Source organism: Salmo trutta, chromosome 36 (genome assembly GCF_901001165.1).
Source record: "Salmo trutta chromosome 36, fSalTru1.1, whole genome shotgun sequence".
NCBI classification, from domain to species: Eukaryota; Metazoa; Chordata; class Actinopteri; order Salmoniformes; family Salmonidae; genus Salmo; species Salmo trutta.
Window position 1 is genome coordinate 18431041 of NC_042992.1, and position 22237 is coordinate 18453277.

Consider the following 22237-nt stretch of genomic DNA (forward strand, 5'->3'; position numbering starts at 1 on the left):
AGAGAAGCATGCGTCAAAACTTTGTTCATTTGCACAATATCTCTCATTCACATTTGCTGGAAACTCACCAAAAATGACAGTTGGTATCTCCTAGCTATGTATGTATAACTTTATGAACTGGATTGCCTATCTTTGCAATTTGTTTATTTTCGTTTGCGCTCGTTAGCATATTTAGCAAGCAGCCTCCAATAGAAATTCGCTATTACTTGTGGTAATTTTGTTAGCATTCTGGTAATGGGCGTCCAATGTGCTTTTTCTTTTTTCTCCCTTTTGTACTAAGTCCCAGTGTGAGAGGACAGTATGAGGTCATGAAAATCTGGGTAGAGCCCAACTCTAACACACACACACACACACACACAAACTGTGCACCCCTCAGTATTCCTATTTCAGATCAAATAACCTCTTCCCACCATGTGTGTGTCACTGAGTCACTAGGAAGTGTTTGCATGAGAGCTGAAGGTGAGGAGACAGGTTAAAGGATTTGAGACATGGATTGTGTGTCATTCAGAGGGTGAATGGGTAATACAAAATATTGAATTGCCTATGAATGGAGTATGATAGTAGTAGGTGCCAGGCACACCAGTTTGTGTCAAGAACTGTAACGCTGCTGGGTTTCTCACGCTAAACAGTTTCCCTTGTGTATCAAGAATGGTCCACCACCCAAAGGACGTCCAGCCAACTTGACACAACTGTGGGAAGCATTGGAGCCAACATGGGCCAGCATCCCTGTGGAATACTTTTGACACCTTGTAGAGTCCATGCCCCAAGTATTGAGGCTGTTCTGAGGGCAAAAGGGGGTGCATCACAATATTAGGAAGGTGTTCTTAATGTTTTGTACACTCAGTGTATATACTGTATGCTAGTTCCTGAATTGTAAAACATTATTGGGGTACAATATACCTGTTCCTTTTGTTTATGTGGATTGTGCTGTATGCTAGCTCTGTGACCTGAGTGTAAAAACACAATTGGACCACAACACCCCTATTACCTAAGCGTCTGTGTTCTAAGCAGGGGCATATTAACTATTTTCCCCCTGTGTCACTAGGCAGTGTTTTGCGCTGTGTTGTAGCTGAACTGTAAACAGTATTCAATCTCTGTGACTATAAAAACACCTAAATCCCTATTCCCTTCTGTGTTTTATCTAAACAGTGACATGTTGCTCTGCTCTCCAGGTATGAACTGCGTATTCGCTACCTTCCAAAAGGATTCCTGCACCACTTCAGTGAAGATAAACCCACACTCAACTACTTCTACCAGCAGGTGACACACACACACACACACACACACACACACACACACACATAGAAGTAAATGCCTGCATGCACACACACACCAACACATCATCCATGGGAGTTGAGTAACAGAGACAGCCTGGTTTGTTACAGGCCATTGACCAGGGGAGACTCATTTTCTAAACATACTTAGCTAGGCCTATTTATTCAACAACACTGTAACCGGAGGCGGAGGAATATGGCACTTCTGACAGGTGTGTGTGTGTGCAAGCATGCGTGCCTGCACATACATATGTGTGCGTGTTTGTGGGTCTGAGGGACCCAAGGTGTTACTGTGAGTGTGTGTGTGTGTGTGAGGGACCCAAGGTGTTACTGTGAGTGTGAGTGTGTGTGAGGGACCCAAGGTGTTACTGTGTGTGAGTGTGTGTGAGGGACCCAAGGTGTTACTGTGTGTGAGTGTGTGTGAGGGACCCAAGGTGTTACTGTGTGTGTGTGTGTGAGGGACCCAAGGTGTTACTGTGTGTGAGTGTATGGGTGAAATATGTGGAGGTATTAGGGCGTAACACACGGTGTGTAGCTGTCCGCAAGGCTGTAGATGCAGAGAGGTCAGTGGGTCTCAGGAGGGCTCTGTCTGGTGGTCTGGGGAAGAGACGCTCCCTCTCTCCGATCCTGACGGGGGAGAAAAGAGGCCGTCTTGACAGCAGGGCAACACATTTGGGCTCATCTTGTGTCACTTTTACGCTCATATTTTCGCTGAGGGGAAAATTGATGGAAGGTACAAATGTCCCTGTTTGAAGGGGTATTCATGAAGTGAAGTGTGCTTGTGTTCCGAATTGTGTCTGGTATAGAACAACACTTTCATGAACCAGGTTTTGTTTTCAATGCCTATGATCTAAAATGGCAGACTCAATGTCTCTATGGGTGTTAGAATACAAAGGACCGCCACTCAACATGACAAAACAGGATATTCGAAGAGGACATAATAGCCCATGAAACAAGTCTAGCTCCCTTAGTTGTCACTCAGAAGCACACACTCATGTGTCCGTCTGCCAGTGTTGTGTTGCTGTCACTGCAGGTGCACCCACCCAGGGATTATCAACCACCCAGGGATTATCAACCCCCCAGGGTTTATCAACCCCCCAGGCTTTATCAATCCCCCAGGCTTTATCAACCCCCCAGGGTTTATCAACCACCCAGGCTTTATCAACCACCCAGGGATTATCAACCACCCATCAACCACCCAGGCTTTATCAACCACCCAGGGTTTATCAACCACCCAGGCTTTATCAACCACCCAGGGTTTATCAACCACCCAGGGATTATCAACCACCCAGGCTTTATCAACCACCCAGGCTTTATCAACCACCCAGGGATTATCAACCACCCAGGGATTATCAACCACCCAGGGTTTATCAACCACCCAGGGTTTATCAACCACCCAGGCTTTATCAACCACCCAGGGTTTATCAACCACCCAGGGTTTATCAACCACCCAGGGTTTATCAACCACCCAGGCTTTATCAACCACCCAGGGTTTATCAACCTCCCAGGCTTTATCAACCACCCAGGCTTTATCAACCACCCAGGGATTATCAACCAAGCCCACCACCCACTTACTATGGGCTGTTTGTATGGGGGATTTAATGTCTCTCTTTCTGTCTTTCTGTCTTTCTCTCTCTCTTTCTGTCTTTCTCTCTGTCTCTCTGTCTTTCTTTCTCTTTCTCTTTCTCTCTCTCTCTCTCTCCCCGTGTCTCTCTCTGTGTCTCTCTCTCTGTGTCTCTCTCTCTCTGTGTGTCTGTCTCTCTCTCTCTGTGTGTCTGTCTCTCTCTCTCTGTGTGTCTGTCTCTCTCTCTCTGTGTGTCTGTGTCTCTCTCTCTGTGTGTCTGTCTCTCTCTCTGTGTGTCTGTCTCTCTCTCTGTGTGTCTCTGTCTGTCTCTCTCTCTCTGTGTGTCTCTGTCTCTCTCTCTCTCTCTCTCTCTGTCTCTCTCTCTCTCTCTCTCTCTCTCTCTGTCTCTCTCTCTCTCTGTCTCTCTGTGTCTTTCTCCTTCTCTCTGTCTCTCTCTCTGTGTGTCTCTCTCTCTGTGTCTCTCTGTCTCTGTGTCTTTCTCTTTCTCTATGTCTCTCTGTGTTTCTCTCTGTCTCTCTGTCTTTCTCTCTCTCTCTTTCTGTCTTTCTCTGTCACTCTGTGTCTCTCTCCCCGTGTCTCTCTCTCTGTGTCTCTCTCCCCGTGTCTCTCTCCCCGTGTCTCTCTCCCCGTGTCTCTCTCCCCGTGTCTCTCTCTGTGTGTCTCTCTCTGTGTGTCTCTCTCTGTGTGTCTCTCTCTGTGTGTCTCTCTCTGTGTGTCTGTGTCTCTCTCTGTGTGTCTGTGTCTCTCTCTGTCTCTCTGTCTTTCTCTCTCTCTGTCTCTCTCTCTCTCTGTCTCACTGTGTTTTTCTCCTTCTCTCTGTCTCTCTCTCTGTGTGTCTCTCTCTCTGTGTCTCTCTGTCTCTGTGTCTTTCTCTCTGTCTCTCTCTCTGTGTCTCTCTCTCTGTGTTTCTCTCTCTCTGTCTCTCTGTCTTTCTCTTTCTCTCTGTCTCTCTCTCTGTGTCTCTCGCTCGCGCGGGAGAGTGGGGGTCAGTGTTTGTAAAAGGGCTGTATATCAGTAAGGTCCCCTGTGTTCTACCCCTCAGTCTGAAAGTCAGTTCATGTTTGTTTGACATCTGTTGCTCTGTGTAAGGCCTCCATGCTCCCATTCTAAAACATGTATTTTGGTCTGTCTTACAGGTGAAAAATGACTACATGGTAGAGATAGCCGACCAGGTCGAGCAAGACATTGCACTTAAGTTGGGATGCCTTGAAATCAGGTCAGTTCAGGTATCCAAGAGTGGTCAAATGTTCTATTCTCTTTCATGAACGGTAGCTAGCTGCCTTGTTGTATTTCACACTAACCAAGACATGTTTCCTTTACAGGAGATTCTTCCGGGAGATGCGGGGAAATGCCCTGGACAAGAAATCAAACTATGAACTATTAGAGTAAGTCCCCTTTGGCTTGATTCTCGTATGGTAATAGCTTGGGTTTCTACTGCTCAATGGAAGAATCAACTATTCAGTCAATATTGTACGTCTTTGTTGATCTTTTACCAAGAAACTCAATGTGTAAGAGGAATTCCTGTTAAGGTGATAAAATGCATTTATTTATGATAGCTAAAATATCCCATAACCTCAATACACAGAATCATCTTGAAATGGACTATGATCACATAGGTTAACCTAGTGTAGGTTAACCTCGTGTGTTAATGGGTTATATGTGAACCATCTTCATAAAGATCACGTGATAAACGGTGCCGTGACCGTACATGGTGAAAACCCCCTGCAGAGTCTCAGGTCTGCCGTCGAACACGCTTTTCCGAGGTGCGCTATTTGATAAAGGTCAGGGGTTCACGTTAACGATGCGTCCAATTAGTCATTTTCTCATATGCTCAGGCCTCCACACTCTCTAAAGAGGCCCTCTAATTACTAACGATCACTCTCTCTTGTCTCTCCGTATTGATTGAAATGCAGAGTTTGCTTTTCATACATATTTCGCCTGATGGATGAAGAGGGGAGAGGAAGAGAGAGTCCTCACACTGTAACTAAATTACCAGTGATCCCTTTGGTATTTCTCTCCTGTTTACCATCAACATACCTTCTCTAACCCAGAGGGTTGGGTCCTGTACTTTGGTATTTCTCTCCTGTTTACCATCAACATACCTTCTCTAACCCAGAGGGTTGGGTCCTGTACTTTGGTATTTCTCTCCTGTTTACCATCAACATACCTTCTCTAACCCAGAGGGTTGGGTCCTGTACTTTGGTATTTCTCTCCTGTTTACCATCAACATACCTTCTCTAACCCAGAGGGTTGGGTCCTGTACTTTGGTATTTCTCTCCTGTTTACCATCAACATACCTTCTCTAACCCAGAGGGTTGGGTCCTGTACTTTGGTATTCCAGCCCAGTATTTCCCCTATATTCATGCCCGCCGCTGCTAAATCGTTGCTGCCACGCCCATTAAAAAAAAAAAAATATATATATATATATATATATATTTCTGCCGAGACGTGCTTTTAAGATTGACAATTTTAGTCTTTTGGGGTTTTTCAGTTATAATGCTTTCAATGAGAAAATACTATTTCAGATGGTGATAATACAATTTTCATTTGACATTTTTGGGGGGATAAACTACCAGCACATTGGTATTCTGAGCCCATTGGTATTCCAAGCGTCATTCCGTTCTTGTTAGCCAGTCCACAACACGATCCGGCTGGCTGGTCTAATTCTCCCTGCTGTCCGGGAACGTCCGTGTTCTGCCTCCATTCCCAGGGGAGAATCTCACCCCTTTCTTCTGCAGGGAAAATGGATGGCTTCATCCAAAATGGCACCCTGTTCCTTACGTAGTGCACTATATAGCCCTGTTGGGCCCTGGTCAAACCCTGTGCACTATATAGGGTGCCATTTGGGACGCAGACAATGTCCTCCTCTGCTGGCTCCAAGGATATGCTGAGTTAAGGGGTTGAGTAATTCGACCGGGTCTGCAGCAGGCTGTAAGGCAGGACACTACATGCTTGTTTAGAAACGTTACTAACCGGAGGTTGATCAGCCTTTCACAAGCCGTGGTGTAGGGTAAAGTTTCCCCTACACGCTGGTCTTGGATAAGTTCAGCATTTCCCCCACTAATGGTATAGGTTAGGGTTGGGGGAGAGGAAGCTGATCCTAGATCTGTACCTAGGGAAAACTTTACCACGCAGCCCAAGGCGTATTGGATCCTCCATATTGGATGTGGATACATAACGATGCAATGGTCTGTTTATCATTGATGCATAGGTTAAAACTGTTACTGTTGGGTTGCTGTGCAAACTAATGATAAGGGAAAAAATTAATAGTCTCATATCAGGATATTATTTTTGATGATATCGCAATATATATATATATATATATATATATATATATATATATATATATATTTTTGAAATAATTTACAAAAAAAAAAAAACATTTTTATAATATTGCTATATTATTTTTGTGCTAGTTGGCTGTACCTCCACCAAAACCGCAGTATTTTTCCTTCATAGCTTGTTCTCAATCTTCTTTTTTAATAGTGAGCCAATTTGTTTTCAACACTTTTATTTCATGACTGATCCGGACTCTCTTGTCCTTCTGCAGCAGACATACAGTATATGGTGAGCAATATGTTTGAAACATTGAATTGCAATACAATCGCAGTATCGAATGGCAATAGATATAGAATCGTGAGTATCACAATACATATCATATTGGCACCTACTCTAAATATTGTGATATTGTATCATGAGGACCCTGCCAATTCCCAGCACTAGTGCAAACCGTTACTGAGTAACTGTGGAAGAAATATTAGCTCTGCTGCTCTCCCTCCATGTTGATGACCAAATGTTCTCTCATAGTAGGCTACTAAATCACAAGATGTTTCTGTATGCTTCAGATGTAATGCCACTAATATCATCCTTATGGGTAGGTTTTTGGAACGAGGTTATTGTGATATGCAACCAGGTTTTATTAAGCATGATATGAAACAAGGGAGAGACCACACAAATGTGTTCATTTGACTGTTCTGTAGCCTACTGCTAGTTGCCTACTGCTAGTAACCGACTGCTAGTAACCGACTGCTAGTAACCTACTGCTAGTAGCCTACTGCTAGTAACCGACTGCTAGTAACCTACTGCTAGTAGCCTACTGCTAGTAACCTACTGCTAGTAGCCTACTGCTAGTAACCTACTGCTAGTAACCTACTGCTAGTAACCTACTGCTAGTAGCCTACTGCTAGTAACCTACTGCTAGTAGCCTACTGCTAGTAACCTACTGCTAGTAACCTACTGCTAGTAACCTACTGCTAGTAGCCTACTGCTAGTAACCTACTGCTAGTAACCTACTGCTAGTAGCCTACTGCTAGTAGCCTACTGCTAGTAACCTACTGCTAGTAACCTACTGCTAGTAACCTACTGCTAGTAGCCTACTGCTAGTAGCCTACTGCTAGTAACCTACTGCTAGTAACCTACTGCTAGTAGCCTACTGCTAGTAACCTACTGCTAGTAGCCTACTGCTAGTAACCTACTGCTAGTAACCGACTGCTAGTTGTCTACTGCTAGTAACCTACTGCTAGTAGCCTACTGCTAGTAACCGACTGCTAGTTGTCTACTGCTAGTAACCTACTGCTAGTAACCTACTGCTAGTAACCTACTGCTAGTAACCTACTGCTAGTAGCCTACTGCTAGTAGCCTACTGCTAGTTGTCTACTGCTAGTAACCTACTGCTAGTAACCTACTGCTAGTAGTCTACTGCTAGTAACCTACTGCTAGTAGCCTACTGCTAGTAACCTACTGCTAGTAACCTACTGCTAGTAGCCTACTGCTAGTAACCTACTGCTAGTAACCTCCTACTGCTAGTAACCTACTGCTAGTAACCTACTGCTAGGGCTCTGGCTAGTGCTAACTGGACCTTGCCCAACCAATGATGTACAGCATTAGCTGCTGCTGTGCTGAGCTCAGACCCATAGAGAAAGCAGGGGCTTGTTTGAGGCACAAAAGTAAAGTGTCCTAATGATTATCCAGCACTCTCTTTCTCTCTGCCTCTCTTGCATTCTCTCTCTTTCTCTCTCTCTCTCTTTCACACTCTCCCCTCTGCTCCGTGGATAGTGGTGCTGGGGCTCAGTGTGCTGGCTAGAGTTAGTTCCAGGTCAGTCTGTCCACTTGCCCAAAGACACAGAGCCCAGCAGTCAGGGAGGGAGAGGGGGGAGGGTTCCAATCCCTGGGGGGGTACAATTGTATTTGATCTTTTATAGACAATACAAAACATACACATACAAACGACAACATTGTACAAACTTCAACTACATCACACCTGCCCAGACCCACTAGCACACACCCCCATCTCCAGTACCAGCATCACTTTCCTCCACATGGCCTGAAACCGTAGCCCACACACTTTCAATATTTAAATAATAAATCATTCGATTTTTTCCCATTGTGTTAATGATGGCGGATTGATTGATTTCCACGTTTTTAGTATAAGCAGCTTGGATTACTGTTGGGCCAGGGAGACAGACAGGAGAGAGGATTTTCTGAGCCTGGGGGAAGTCATCATGTTGTGTTTCAGCACTGTTAATACTACAGAGTATGTTTCCTCTTGATTTAACATAGCTAAGTTAAGGCATTATAGATCCACAGCATCTGTTTGTGCCATCATGCCAACTCCCTGTCACTCATTGTCATGGCATACAGATCCTTAAATGCACCTAGATCCTCACTGACATGCACAGACGGACAGTAGCATTGCTCTGCTACCAGAAAAGCTTCATCACACTATTGCCAAGGCAGCATCAATTTTATGGCAGGTTTTGTGGCCCCGGCCTTATAAATGACGTGGATTGATTCTGGTTAATGGCCAGCCGGATGTAAGTGGCTTTCGGGGCGCCTCAGATTTTTTCGGACAAATATTTTTTTATTGAACACACACAAGAATGGTGTATAGGTATAAAAGACAAGTATACAATTCTTATCTAAACATAAAAGAGCAGACAAGAACAACAAGACCCAGAGTTCTGGGTACAAAACAAATATTACAAAACAAGACATACAGAACAAGGACAGGTAGAAAGAAAGAGGGTAGATGTCACCCCCCCACGTATTCCCCCCTTTATTCCCCCCCCCCCCCCCCCCCCTTATTCCCCCCTATTCCCCTCCCGACTGCTCGGGTGGCGGAGCCAGCACACGCTGCCCAAAGGTAGATTAAAATATTACAATTGAGAGTGCGTTAAAAAGTACAAACTCACAGTGCCGACTGGTCCAAGTAAAAGAGGAAAGGCTACCAGATTTGATCAAATGTTGATCATTTATTGTTCAGAATATATCTAATTCTTTCTAAGTGTACAGTGTTTGCCAATTCGCTGAGCCATAATTTGGTAGAGGGCGCTTCTCTCCTTTTCCAAAACAACAAGATTATTTTTTTTGCCGAAATGAGACTGTAAGAGATGAGTTGTTTTTGGGGGTTGGTTAATCTGTTTAGGAATCAGACACTCCCAGGATTATCAGAAGCGGGTCTGGGTCTATTGAAGTCTCCAGAACTTCAGAGAGGATCCAAAAAAATTCACGCCAATACCCATACAGGTTAGAGCATAGGGCAAAGCAGTGGAGTAGTGTACCCTGCTCAGCCTGACATGTATCACACATAGGGGATGTACCAGGAAATATCCTATGCAGTTTGGTTTTGGAATAGTGTAATCTGTGTAATACCTTGAATTGTATGAGACGATGTCTGGAGTTAATGGAGCAGGTGTGTATATACTCCATGCTATCTTCCCAGTCTGCCACAGAAATGTCAGTCCCTAGTTCTTCCTCCCATTTTGCCTTAATGGCATCTGTAGAAGGTGTGCTAACAGATTGAAGAGTTTGTCTGAGGTGGGGCATATTTTTATGCATCCGTCAAACGTGGAAGGTTTAGCATTCCCAAATGTTGGGAGGTGTTTTCTAACATACCTACAAATTAGAGACTATCTGAAAAAGTTACTTCTGGGAAGATTATAAGTTTCCCTCAGCAACTCAAAGGAAGCAAAGGTCCCTTCTATATATACATCCCCTATTGTACTTATCCCCAACTCTCCCCATCGCTCAAAGGTGTTATCAAGGTTAGAGGGGGCAAAGGAGGGATTCCTGGCAACAGGGAGCATGAATGATATTGGTCTAAGCTCAAAGTGAACTTTAATTTGCTTCCAGATTCGGACTGTGCTATGTATAATAGGATTGTTACTATAAAGTTACATCTCCAGATTGACAGGTGACAAAATCACAGCTCCAATAGTGAAGGGGTGACACTCCTCACGCTCCATACTAAGCCAGCTGGATGGCGGAGGTGCATCATCCAGACAAAGCGTAACAGCGCGGAGGTTAGTGGCCCAGTAGTAAAACATACAATTTGGGAGAGACAATCCTCCTTCCATCTTGGATTTACAGAGGTGTTTTTACCTATCCTGTGTGTTTTATAATCCCAGATGAAAGGATTGATAATTGAGTCCAGTTGTTTATGAAAAGATTTAGGTATGAATACTGGGATGTTCTGGTATAGGTAGAGCAGTTGTGGGAGGAAGACCATTTTAATGGCATTAATTCTTCTGAGTAGAGAAATTGGGAGAGTTCTCCAAAATTGTATATTTGCCTTGAGTTTTTGCATCAGAGAGGGGAAATTCTCTTTAAATAGTAAGGAGTATTGTTTGGTAACTACAATTCTGAGGTAGGTACATTTTTCTGAAGATAACTGGAAGATTTTCTAGCAAGGAGGTGTTTTGCACCGTATGGGCATTAATTCACTCTTGTTCCAATTTATTCTGTATCCCGAGAAGGTACCAAACAAATTAATCACATCAAGAATAGCTGGAATACTAGCTTGGGGTTCTGTTACATAGAGGAGAATGTCATCTGCGTATAGAGAGATCTTATTTAGAGTATCTTTAGTTTTATAGCCGTGTATTGCTGCATAAGATCTGATCGCCTGAGCGAGAGGTTCAATAATTAGGGCGAAGAGCATAGGCGACAGCGCACAGCCCTGCCTTGTCCCTCTGTAAAGGTTAAATCGGGGCGACAATGATTGCTTAGTGAGTATTCTCGCACAGGGGTTCCTATATAAAAGCTGGATCCAATTTATGAACCCATCTCCAATATTGCATTTCTGTAGGACCTTGAATAGATAGGACCACTCAATTTGCTCAAAGGCCTTTTTGGCGTCAAGAGATTTAACGGCAAGGTCCACGTTAGGTAACCTCTGAGAATACATAATGTTGAAGAGGCGCCTGAGATTGAAGAATGAGTTTCTGCTAGATTTAAAGCCGGTCTGGTCCGAATGGACCAATTTGCCAATTAAAGTGCTAAGCCTGTTAGCCAGAGTTTTGGCTAAAATCTTTTGGTCTGTATTAAGGAGGGATATTGGTCTGTATGACCCTACCTCTTCCGGATCTTTACCCTTCTTATGTATAACTGTAATGAACGCCTCATCCAAAGTAGATGGGAGAGCTCCATCCTCATTGGCCTGAACCAACATTTTGTGCAGGTAGGGAGAGAGCATGTTGCTGAATGTTTTATACAATTCACCAGGGTATCCATCTGGGCCCGGGGTCTTGCCACTCTTTGGAGATTGAATTGTTTCTCGAATTTCTTCAAGAGATATTTCCTTATTCAGGAAGTTAGAATCTTCCTGGTTCAGGGCAGGAAGATTACAGTCCTCCAAAAAGTTTTGCATAATTAAGGTGTTAGGATCAGCTTTAGATGTATATAGAGTCTCATAAAACTGACGGAATCTGTCATTGATGTCTTTGGGGGAAGAGAGTAATTCCCCAGATGCAGATTTAACTTTGTGAATCATTTGGTCACTCATATTTTTTCAAAGTTGTCTGGCGAGTAATTTGTGTGGTTTGTCACCAAACTCAAAATATGTTTGCTTGGCATAAAGAAAAGTTTTAGCAATTTTAGCTGAGAGAATCTGATTATATTCAAATTTTAAAGAGGTAATTATTTGATGTTTCTCCATAGATGGATGGCTAGCATTCTCCCTATCCAGTAAGTGAATTTGTCCCTCCAGTTCTACCAATTTTCCTCTGTTTTGCCTACTCCTGGCAGTCTGAAAGGAGAGGATGCAGCCTGCGCCTCTGGTTTTAACAAGCTATCTTTTAATAGAGACCAAATGATAAAATGATTGTGTGGAATGGATGAGGTTATAGGCTTTAAACAATATGCTGTCTTTTCTCCTCTACGATGTGAGGGCTCTCTTTCCCTCTTTCTCTGAAGTCTTCTTTTCTGCTACTGTCTCTGTCTCTCTCTCAATTAAATTGTTCAATTTCAATTTAAGGGCTTTATTGGCATGGGAAACATATGTTAACATTGCCAAAGCAAGTGAAATAGATAATAAACAAAATTGAAATAAACAATAAATATTAACAGTAAACATTACACTCACAAAAGTACCAAAAGAATAAAGACATTTCAAATGTCATATTATGTGCAAATAGTTAAAGTACAAAGGGGAAAATAAATAAACATAAATATGGGTTGTTTTTATTTATTTATTTATTTACAATGGTGTATGTTCTTCACTGGTTGCCCTAATCTTGTGGCAACAGGTCACAAATCTTGCTGCTGTGATATTTCACACTGTGGTATTTCACCCAGTAGATATGGGAGTTTATCAAAATTGGGTTTGTTTTCAAATTCTTTGTGGATCTGTGTAATCTGAGAGAAATATGTCTCTCTAATATGGTCATACATTTGGCAGTAGGTTACGAAGTGCAGTTTAGTTTCCACCTTAGTTTGTGGGCAGTGTGCACATAGCCTGTCCTCTCTTGAAAGCCAGGTCTGCCTATGGCTGCCTTTCTCAATAGCAAGGCTATGCTCTGTGTTGCTGTTGACGCAACCATGGGAAAATCCTCTCTCTCGCTCTCTCTTTTTCTGTCTGTCTGTCTGTCTGTGTCTCTCGCTCTCTCGCTCTGGCCCACACATTTTGTTTCCTCCTCACTGTACACTGACCAATCAGTTATGTTGTGTGGTAAACTTCAGAGAAGTCCTACTAATGGCCCTGAGTAAATGGATGTGTTTCTCTCTCCTTTCCCTGGTAGATTGGTATCAGAGAGGTAAAATTCCATCAGGGGACTATTTTGAGGAGTTGAGGCTAGACATTTTGCATTCTCATTTTGGCAATGGTACAAACTGTTTTTATATATATATATATATGACTGTATTTCACTTTATTCAGACAGAGATTATAGGAAATGAGAGAGTAGACAGTGAGGGATGAAGATTCAGAATAGCGTTTATGTGTTGTCTGCTAGACCAGCCTCAGGCACTGGTCTCACTAAACTGACGTTGTCCTTTGTCCTCTTTTTATTTCTTCTTTACAGAAAAGATGTGGGCTTAAGAAGATTCTTCCCCAAGAGCTTACTGGATTCAGTCAAGGTGAGATGATGCTTTACAAAAAATCTGTTCATTCTTTCAGGGCCATCGATGAGAATATATCCTCAAGGACCAGTCAGTCTCCAATGCATTCTCAGAGAGAGCACCGACCGCCGCTTCATATGAATGTAGCACGCACTTTGAAGATTCCGTATTTCCTTTCTTCCCTCTGAAGTGTCTTCTAGCTGTGTGTGTGGATCTCTTGGTTCTGTGGCCTTTGTTCCAGCCTGGGACAGGCAGAGTTGGCCTAGTTCTAGGCTAGCATTCCTCGTACATACAGGCCTGTGGGGGAAAGAGCCCCAGCTGAATCAAACCCACTCATTTGTCGACTCCTCTCATCTCGCATCACAACAGCGCCAGACATCCACAGGGATAAACAGTGTGGAAATGATCCCATTTACTGTTCTATATACTGTACTGTATAAGACAGCTTTTTTAGTTTTTGGCCTAAAGCCAGTCACACACACACACACACACACACACACACACACACACACACACACACACACACACAGACACACACACAGAGACAGTCTACCAGGAAAACCCACCATCAAGGCTCTGTTAAATATGCTAAACTCTGCCAGCCGTGCAAGTAGTTTAGCATATTTAACAGAGCCCTGATGGTGGGTTTTCCTGGTAGACTGTGTCTCTGCGTGTGTGTGTGTGTGTGTCTCAGCCGCCAACCATGTGTGTGATGTGATGGATTTATGGCACGTGTGTGGGTGTACAGAGCTGCGGGGGTGCCACAATGGGGCGGCGTGAACGTGGGGCCCAGTGGGGCCCAGTGCCCTGGGGAAGGGTGCATTGGAGTCGGTGAAAGATAGGTGGACAGATGCTCTGCCTGGAGGTGTGGGTGGTGCCTAACCCCACAGCCCCACATGTCACTGCTAAACCCACTTCATCCCCCCCTTCTGTCAGGCCCCTGTGCCTCAGAGTTACCATCCTTCCCTCCCCTCCCCCCATCCAACCCCCCCCCCCCCCCCCCCCCATGTGTGTAAAACCATAATCCTTCTGGAAATGACTCTCCCCTACGTCACAATGACATGGTGAACAGATTAAGCTTTCAGCGATGAACTGAAGCTACACGCACGCGCACACACCCACTCTGACACACATACACACTCCAGACTCCCCCACACATACACACTCCTGACTCCCCCACACACACCCACTCTGACACACTCCAGACTCCCCCACACACACCCACTCTGACACACATACACACTCCAGACTCCCCCACACACACCCACTCTGACACACATACACACTCCTGACTCCCCCACACACACACACCCACTCTAACACACATACACACTCCAGACTCCCCCACACACACACCCACTCTGACACACATACACACTCCAGACTCCCCCACACACACCCCCACTCTGATACACATACACACTCCAGACTCCCCCACACACACACCCACTCTGACACACATACACACTCCTGACTCCCCCCCACACACACACCCACTCTGACACGCATACACACTCCAGAATCCCCCACACACATACCCACTCTGACACACATACACACTCCAGACTCCCCCACACACACCCACTCTGACACACATACACACTCCAGACTCCCCCACACACACCCACTCTGACACACATACACACTCCAGACTCCCCCACACACACCCACTCTGACACACATACACACACCAGACTCCCCCACACACACACCCACTCTGACACACATACACACTACAGACTCCCCCACACACACACCCACTCTGACACACATACACACTCCAGACTCCCCCACACACACACCCACTCTGACACACATACACACTCCAGACTCCCCCACACACAACCACTCTAACACACATACACACTCCAGACTCCCCCACACACACACCCACTCTGACACACATACACACTCCAGACTCCCCCACACACACACACTCTGACACACATACACACTCCAGACTCCCCCACACACACCCACTCTGACACACATACACACACCAGACTCCCCCACACACACACCCACTCTGACACACATACACACTACAGACTCCCCCACACACACACCCACTCTGACACACATACACACTCCAGACTCCCCCACACACACACCCACTCTGACACACATACACACTCCAGACTCCCCCACACACACCCACTCTAACACACATACACACTCCAGACTCCCCCACACACACACCCACTCTGACACACATACACACTCCAGACTCCCCCACACACACCCCCACTCTGATACACATACACACTCCAGACTCCCCCACACACACCCACTCTGACACACATACACACACCAGACTCCCCCACACACACACCCACTCTGATACACATACACACTCCAGACTCCCCCACACACACACCCACTCTGACACACATACACACTCCAGACTCCCCCACACACACACACTCTGACACACATACACACTCCAGACTCCCCCACACACACCCACTCTGACACACATACACACTCCAGACTCCCCCACACACACACACCCACTCTGACACACATACACACTCCAGACTCCCCCCCCCACACACCCCACTCTGATACACATACACACTCCTGACTCCCCCATACACACCCACTCTGACACACATACACACTCCAGACTCCCCCACACACACCCACTCTGACACACATACACACTGTTTTGATGAAGAGAAATATGTTAACACAGTTATTCTCGCTCCTATCCACTCCACTGGACAGAGAACATTACCTGGCAGATGGCTGAGGTCGGAATATAACTCACTGAAAGCGTAATCAAATTAGGCAATAAAATGTATTATTGATTACACAGAGGTTCACATTTACATAATTACCATCGCCAGGTTTACAGCAGAAGGTTTCCATTTAGAGAGATGATGACAGGCTCTGCTGGAAAAAGTGGAGGGAAACGTGAGTTTAATTTGGTTTGGCACCAGAGTCAACAATGGTGTGTCCCAAATAGCACCCTGTTATCTCTAAAGTGCACTACTTTTTACTATGGACCCTAGTCAAAGTAGTGCACTATATAGGGCACAGGTGCCAAACTCCACGGAATGGGTTTGACATCTATGATATAGGGAAGAGGGTGCCATTCAGGATGAATCCAGTGTCAGAGGATGTCTTGTAAGTGCTTTAGAATGATGTACTTGTGTGACATTTCCAACCTGTTTTACATCCAATTTGAATGGACAGCTCCACCTGATGGGTTGACTTTATGCTGGAACAGGACTCTATATGATCATAAATCCACTTTTTAATAGTGAATATTCTGATCTTAGTCAGGTCAAAACATCTGTTACAACTACAGTACTATAAGTTGTCTTTATGCTCTCAATGTCTTTCAAAGTACTACTTTGTATATCCCGGGGGGAACGTGCAATTAGTTTGCCTGTGCCAACATTAAAACACATCATCAAGCGTAGTCAAATGGCATAGAATAAATACAGATTCAGAAAGATTCATCTATACACATCAGTACACTACCGTACTGTAGCAACTGTAGGCCAGCTCACTGGCCCTACTCAGCTCTGTCTCTGTCCAGAACCCTCCCTCCTCACCAGGGTTCTTAGGGGAGATGGAGAGATACTCTGAGCTCAGCTTCCTCTCAGGAAGGGTGGAGGGGACAAGCTCTGTGATTACTCTACATGTTACTATTATGTTCTACAGTAACTAAGACCTCCAGATAGGATCAGGGGATCCATTCCTAGAATTCCGCTGTTTTCAGACCCCGTGTCTGTTAAGTGGAGTCTAAAATGCTGCATTTATAAGTTGTTGATTTTAAAAGCCAGTATGCAGACTAATAGGATAGACAGCTGTCAGCATAAGTCCTTGATGAATCAGCCTAACTCTGCAGGGAGTTGATTTACATTACATAATTGCAGTGCCATTTTTAATTAGAAGGTATGTGTGTGTGTGTGTCCCAGTCAGTGTGTGTCCCAGTCAGTGTGTGTGTCCCAGTCAGTGTGTGTGTCCCAGTCAGTGTGTGTGTCCCAGTCAGTGTGTGTGTCCCAGTCAGTGTGTGTCCCAGTCAGTGTGTGTGTCCCAATCAGTGTGTGTGTGTCCTAGTCAGAGTGTGTGTGTGTCCCAGTCAGTGTGTGTGTGTGTCCCAGTCAGTGTGTGTGTGTGTCCCAGTCAGTGTGTGTTTGTGTCCCAGTCAGTGTGTGTTTGTGTCCCAGTCAGTGTGTGTGTGTCCCAGTCAGTGTGTGTGTGTCCCAGTCAGTGTGTGTGTGTGTGTGTGTGTCCCAGTCAGTGTGTGTGTGTGTGTGTGTCTCAGTCAATGTGTGTGTGTGTGTGTCTCAGTCAGTGTGTGTGTGTGTGTCCCAGTCAGTGTGTGTGTCCCAGTCAGTGTGTGTGTCCCAGTCAGTGTGTGTGTCCCAGTCAGTGTGTGTTTGTGTCCCAGTCAGTGTGTGTGTGTCCCAGTCAGTGTGTGTGTGTCCCAGTCAGTGTGTGTGTGTGTGTGTGTGTCTCAGTCAATGTGTGTGTGTGTGTGTCTCAGTCAGTGTGTGTGTGTGTGTGTCCCAGTCAGTGTGTGTGTCCCAGTCAGTGTGTGTGTCCCAGTCAGTGTGTGTGTCTCAGTCAGTGTGTGTGTGTGTGTCCCAGTCAGTGTGTGTGTGTCTCAGTCAGTGTGTGTGTGTGTGTGTGTCCCAGTCAGTGTGTGTGTGTGTCCCAGTCAGTGTGTGTGTGTGTCCCAGTCAGTGTGTGTGTGTGTCCCAGTCAGTGTGTGTGTGTGTGTGTGTGTGTGTGTGTCCCAGTCAGTGTGTGTGTGTCCCAGTCAGTGTGTGTGTGTCCCAGTCAGTGTGTGTGTCCCAGTCAGTGTGTGTGTGTCCCAGTCAGTGTGTGTGTGTGTGTGTCCCAGTCAGTGTGTGTGTCCCAGTCAGTGTGTGTGTCCCAGTCAGTGTGTGTGTGTCTCAGTCAGTGTGTGTGTGTGTGTCCCAGTCAGTGTGTGTGTGTGTGTGTGTCCCAGTCAGTGTGTATGTGTGTGTGTCTCAGTCAGTGTGTGTGTGTGTGTGTGTGTGTGTGTGTGTGTGTGTGTGTCCCAGTCAGTGTGTGTGTGTGTGTATCCCAGTCAGTGTGTGTGTGTGTGTCCCAGTCAGTGTGTGTGTCCCAGTCAGTGTGTGTGTGTCCCAGTCAGTGTGTGTTTGTGTCCCAGTCAGTGTGTGTTTGTGTCCCAGTCAGTGTGTGTGTCCCAGTCAGTGTGTGTGTGTCCCAGTCAGTGTGTGTGTGTCCCAGTCAGTGTGTGTGTGTCCCAGTCAGTGTGTGTTTGTGTCCCAGTCAGTGTGTGTGTGTCCCAGTCAGTTTGTGTGTGTGTGTGTCTCAGTCAGTGTGCGTGTGTGTGTCCCAGTCAGTGTGTGTGTCCCAGTCAGTGTGTGTGTCCCAGTCAGTGTGTGTGTGTGTGTGTCCCAGTCAGTGTGTGTGTGTGTCCCAGTCAGTGTGTGTGTGTCTGTGTGTGTGTGTGTCCCAGTCAGTGTGTGTGTGTCCCAGTCAGTGTGTGTGTCCCAGTCAGTGTGTGTGTGTGTGTGTCCCAGTCAGTGTGTGTGTGTGTGTGTGTCTCAGTCAGTGTGTGTGTCCCAGTCAGTGTGTGTGTCCCAGTCAGTGTGTGTGTGTCCCAGTCAGTGTGTGTGTGTCCCAGTCAGTGTGTGTGTCCCAGTCAGTGTGTGTGTGTGTCTCAGTCAGTGTGTGTGTGTCCCAGTCAGTGTGTGTGTGTGTGTGTGTGTCCCAGTCAGTGTGTGTGTGTGTCACAGTCAGTGTGTGTGTGTGTGTCTCAGTCAGTGTGTGTGTGTGTGTGTCTCAGTCAGTGTGTGTGTCCCAGTCAGTGTGTGTGTGTGTCCCAGTCAGTGTGTGTTTGTGTCCCAGTCAGTGTGTGTGTGTCCCAGTCAGTGTGTGTGTGTCCCAGTCAGTGTGTGTGTGTGTGTCTCAGTCAGTGTGTGTGTGTGTGTCCCAGTCAGTGTGTGTGTGTGTGTCCCAGTCAGTGTGTGTGTGTCTCAGTCAGTGTGTGTGTGTGTGTGTCCCAGTCAGTGTGTGTGTGTGTGTGTGTCTCAGTCAGTGTGTGTGTGTGTGTGTGTCCCAGTCAGTGTGTGTGTCCCAGTCAGTGTGTGTGTGTCTCAGTCAGTGTGTGTGTGTCCCAGTCAGTGTGTGTGTGTGTGTGTCCCAGTCAGTGTGTGTGTGTGTGTGTGTGTCCCAGTCAGTGTGTGTGTGTCACAGTCAGTGTGTGTGTGTGTGTGTCTCAGTCAGTGTGTGTGTGTGTCCCAGTCAGTGTGTGTGTGTGTGTGTGTGTGTGTGTGTGTACCAGTCAGTGTGTGTGTCCCAGTCAGTGTGTGTGTGTCCCAGTCAGTGTGTGTGTGTGTGTGTGTGTGTGTGTACCAGTCAGTGTGTGTGTGTGTGTGTGTGTGTGTGTCCCAGTCAGTGTGTGTGTCCCAGTCAGTGTGTGTGTCCCAGTCAGTGTGTGTTTGTCCCAGTCAGTGTGTGTGTGTGTGTCCCAGTCAGTGTGTGTGTCCCAGTCAGTGTGTGTGTGTGTCCCAGTCAGTGTGTGTGTGTGTACCAGTCAGTGTGTGTGTGTGTGTGTACCAGTCAGTGTGTGTCCCCCAGTCAGTGTGTGTGTGTGTCCCAGTCAGTGTGTGTGTGTGTGTGTGTGTGTGTGTGTCCCAGTCAGTGTGTGTGTCCCAGTCAGTGTGTGTGTCCCAGTCAGTGTGTGTGTGTCCCAGTCAGTGTGTGTGTGTGTCCCAGTCAGTGTGTGTGTGTGTCCCAGTCAGTGTGTGTGTGTGTACCAGTCAGTGTGTGCGTGTGTGTACCAGTCAGTGTGTGTGTCCCAGTCAGTGTGTGTGTGTGTCCCAGTCAGTGTGTGTGTGTGTGTGTGTGTGTGTGTGTGTGTCCCAGTCAGTGTGTGTGTGTCACAGTCAGTGTGTGTGTGTGTGTCTCAGTCAGTGTGTGTGTGTGTGTGTCTCAGTCAGTGTGTGTGTCCCAGTCAGTGTGTGTGTGTGTCCCAGTCAGTGTGTGTTTGTGTCCCAGTCAGTGTGTGTGTGTCCCAGTCAGTGTGTGTGTGTGTGTGTGTCCCAGTCAGTGTGTGTGTGTCACAGTCAGTGTGTGTGTGTGTGTGTCTCAGTCAGTGTGTGTGTGTGTGTGTCTCAGTCAGTGTGTGTGTCCCAGTCAGTGTGTGTGTGTGTCCCAGTCAGTGTGTGTTTGTGTCCCAGTCAGTGTGTGTGTGTCCCAGTCAGTGTGTGTGTGTCCCAGTCAGTGTGTGTGTGTGTGTCTCAGTCAGTGTGTGTGTGTGTGTCCCAGTCAGTGTGTGTGTGTGTGTCCCAGTCAGTGTGTGTGTGTCTCAGTCAGTGTGTGTGTGTGTCCCAGTCAGTGTGTGTGTGTGTGTGTGTCTCAGTCAGTGTGTGTGTGTGTGTGTCCCAGTCAGTGTGTGTGTCCCAGTCAGTGTGTGTGTGTCTCAGTCAGTGTGTGTGTGTCCCAGTCAGTGTGTGTGTGTGTGTGTGTCCCAGTCAGTGTGTGTGTGTGCGTGTGTGTGTCCCAGTCAGTGTGTGTGTGTCACAGTCAGTGTGTGTGTGTGTGTGTCTCAGTCAGTGTGTGTGTGTGTCCCAGTCAGTGTGTGTGTGTCTCAGTCAGTGTGTGTGTGTGTGTGTGTGTCTCAGTCAGTGTGTGTGTGTGTCTCAGTCAGTGTGTGTGTGTGTGTGTGTGTGTGTGTGTCCCAGTCAGTGTGTGTGTGTCACAGTCAGTGTGTGTGTGTGTGTGTCTCAGTCAGTGTGTGTGTGTGTGTGTCTCAGTCAGTGTGTGTGTCCCAGTCAGTGTGTGTGTGTGTCCCAGTCAGTGTGTGTTTGTGTCCCAGTCAGTGTGTGTGTGTCCCAGTCAGTGTGTGTGTGTCCCAGTCAGTGTGTGTGTGTGTGTCTCAGTCAGTGTGTGTGTGTGTGTCCCAGTCAGTGTGTGTGTGTGTGTCCCAGTCAGTGTGTGTGTGTCTCAGTCAGTGTGTGTGTGTGTCCCAGTCAGTGTGTGTGTGTGTGTGTGTCTCAGTCAGTGTGTGTGTGTGTGTGTCCCAGTCAGTGTGTGTGTCCCAGTCAGTGTGTGTGTGTCTCAGTCAGTGTGTGTGTGTCCCAGTCAGTGTGTGTGTGTGTGTGTGTCCCAGTCAGTGTGTGTGTGTGCGTGTGTGTGTCCCAGTCAGTGTGTGTGTGTCACAGTCAGTGTGTGTGTGTGTGTGTCTCAGTCAGTGTGTGTGTGTGTCCCAGTCAGTGTGTGTGTGTCTCAGTCAGTGTGTGTGTGTGTGTGTGTGTCTCAGTCAGTGTGTGTGTGTGTCTCAGTCAGTGTGTGTGTGTGTGTGTGTGTGTGTGTGTGTCTCAGTCAGTGTGTGTGTGTGTGTGTGTCTCAGTCAGTGTGTGTGTGTGTGTGTGTGTGTGTGTCTCAGTCAATGTGTGTGTGTGTCTCAGTCAGTGTGTGTGTGTGTCTCAGTCAGTGTGTGTGTGTGTCTCAGTCAGTGTGTGTGTGTGTGTGTCTCAGTCAGTGTGTGTGTGTGTCTCAGTCAGTGTGTGTGTGTGTCTCAGTCAGTGTGTGTGTGTGTCTCAGTCAGTGTGTGTGTGTCTCAGTCAGTGTGTGTGTGTGTCTCAGTCAGTGTGTGTGTGTCTCAGTCAGTGTGTGTGTGTCTCAGTCAGTGTGTAGTAATAGTGTCAGCTGTCATTAAAGCACGATGTCTCATGCATTTTTAATGGAGTTTAAACTCACTGGCCGTGTAATGGACGACAGTGTCACTATTGACCCGGTCACATTGATCAGGCCAACAGCTCCGCTAGTCTCTAAACTGGTTGAACTCTGAACTGGTCTCTCTCACTCACTGCTGTGTACTAAATGGCACCCTATTCCCTTCACCCATTGGGCTCTGGTCAAAGTAAGGGCCACTATATTGGGAATAGGGTGCAATTTGGGACACAACCCCCAGTCCCCTACTATGACCCTAATTGGCATGACACTCAATATATATTCTCCAATCAATACGGTTATCAATATCATTCACTTCTTTCTCACAGAGGTACAGTGTATTAAAGTGATGGAC

At 46.4% G+C, this 22237-nt stretch overlaps 1 protein-coding gene across 26 annotated transcripts in view; it reads left to right on the plus strand.

Moving 5' to 3' along the window:
* ptk2aa (protein tyrosine kinase 2aa) overlaps positions 1 to 22237 on the plus strand; it is a 207162-nt gene that overhangs the window by 141974 nt on the left and 42951 nt on the right. For all 26 annotated transcript variants that reach the window (XM_029734910.1, XM_029734917.1, XM_029734908.1 and 23 more), the window contains 4 exons: positions 1173 to 1260; positions 3996 to 4075; positions 4182 to 4244; positions 13158 to 13212. In XM_029734910.1, the coding sequence (XP_029590770.1) occupies positions 1173 to 1260; positions 3996 to 4075; positions 4182 to 4244; positions 13158 to 13212 (286 nt within the window). The remainder of the gene's footprint in view (positions 1 to 1172; positions 1261 to 3995; positions 4076 to 4181; positions 4245 to 13157; positions 13213 to 22237) is intronic.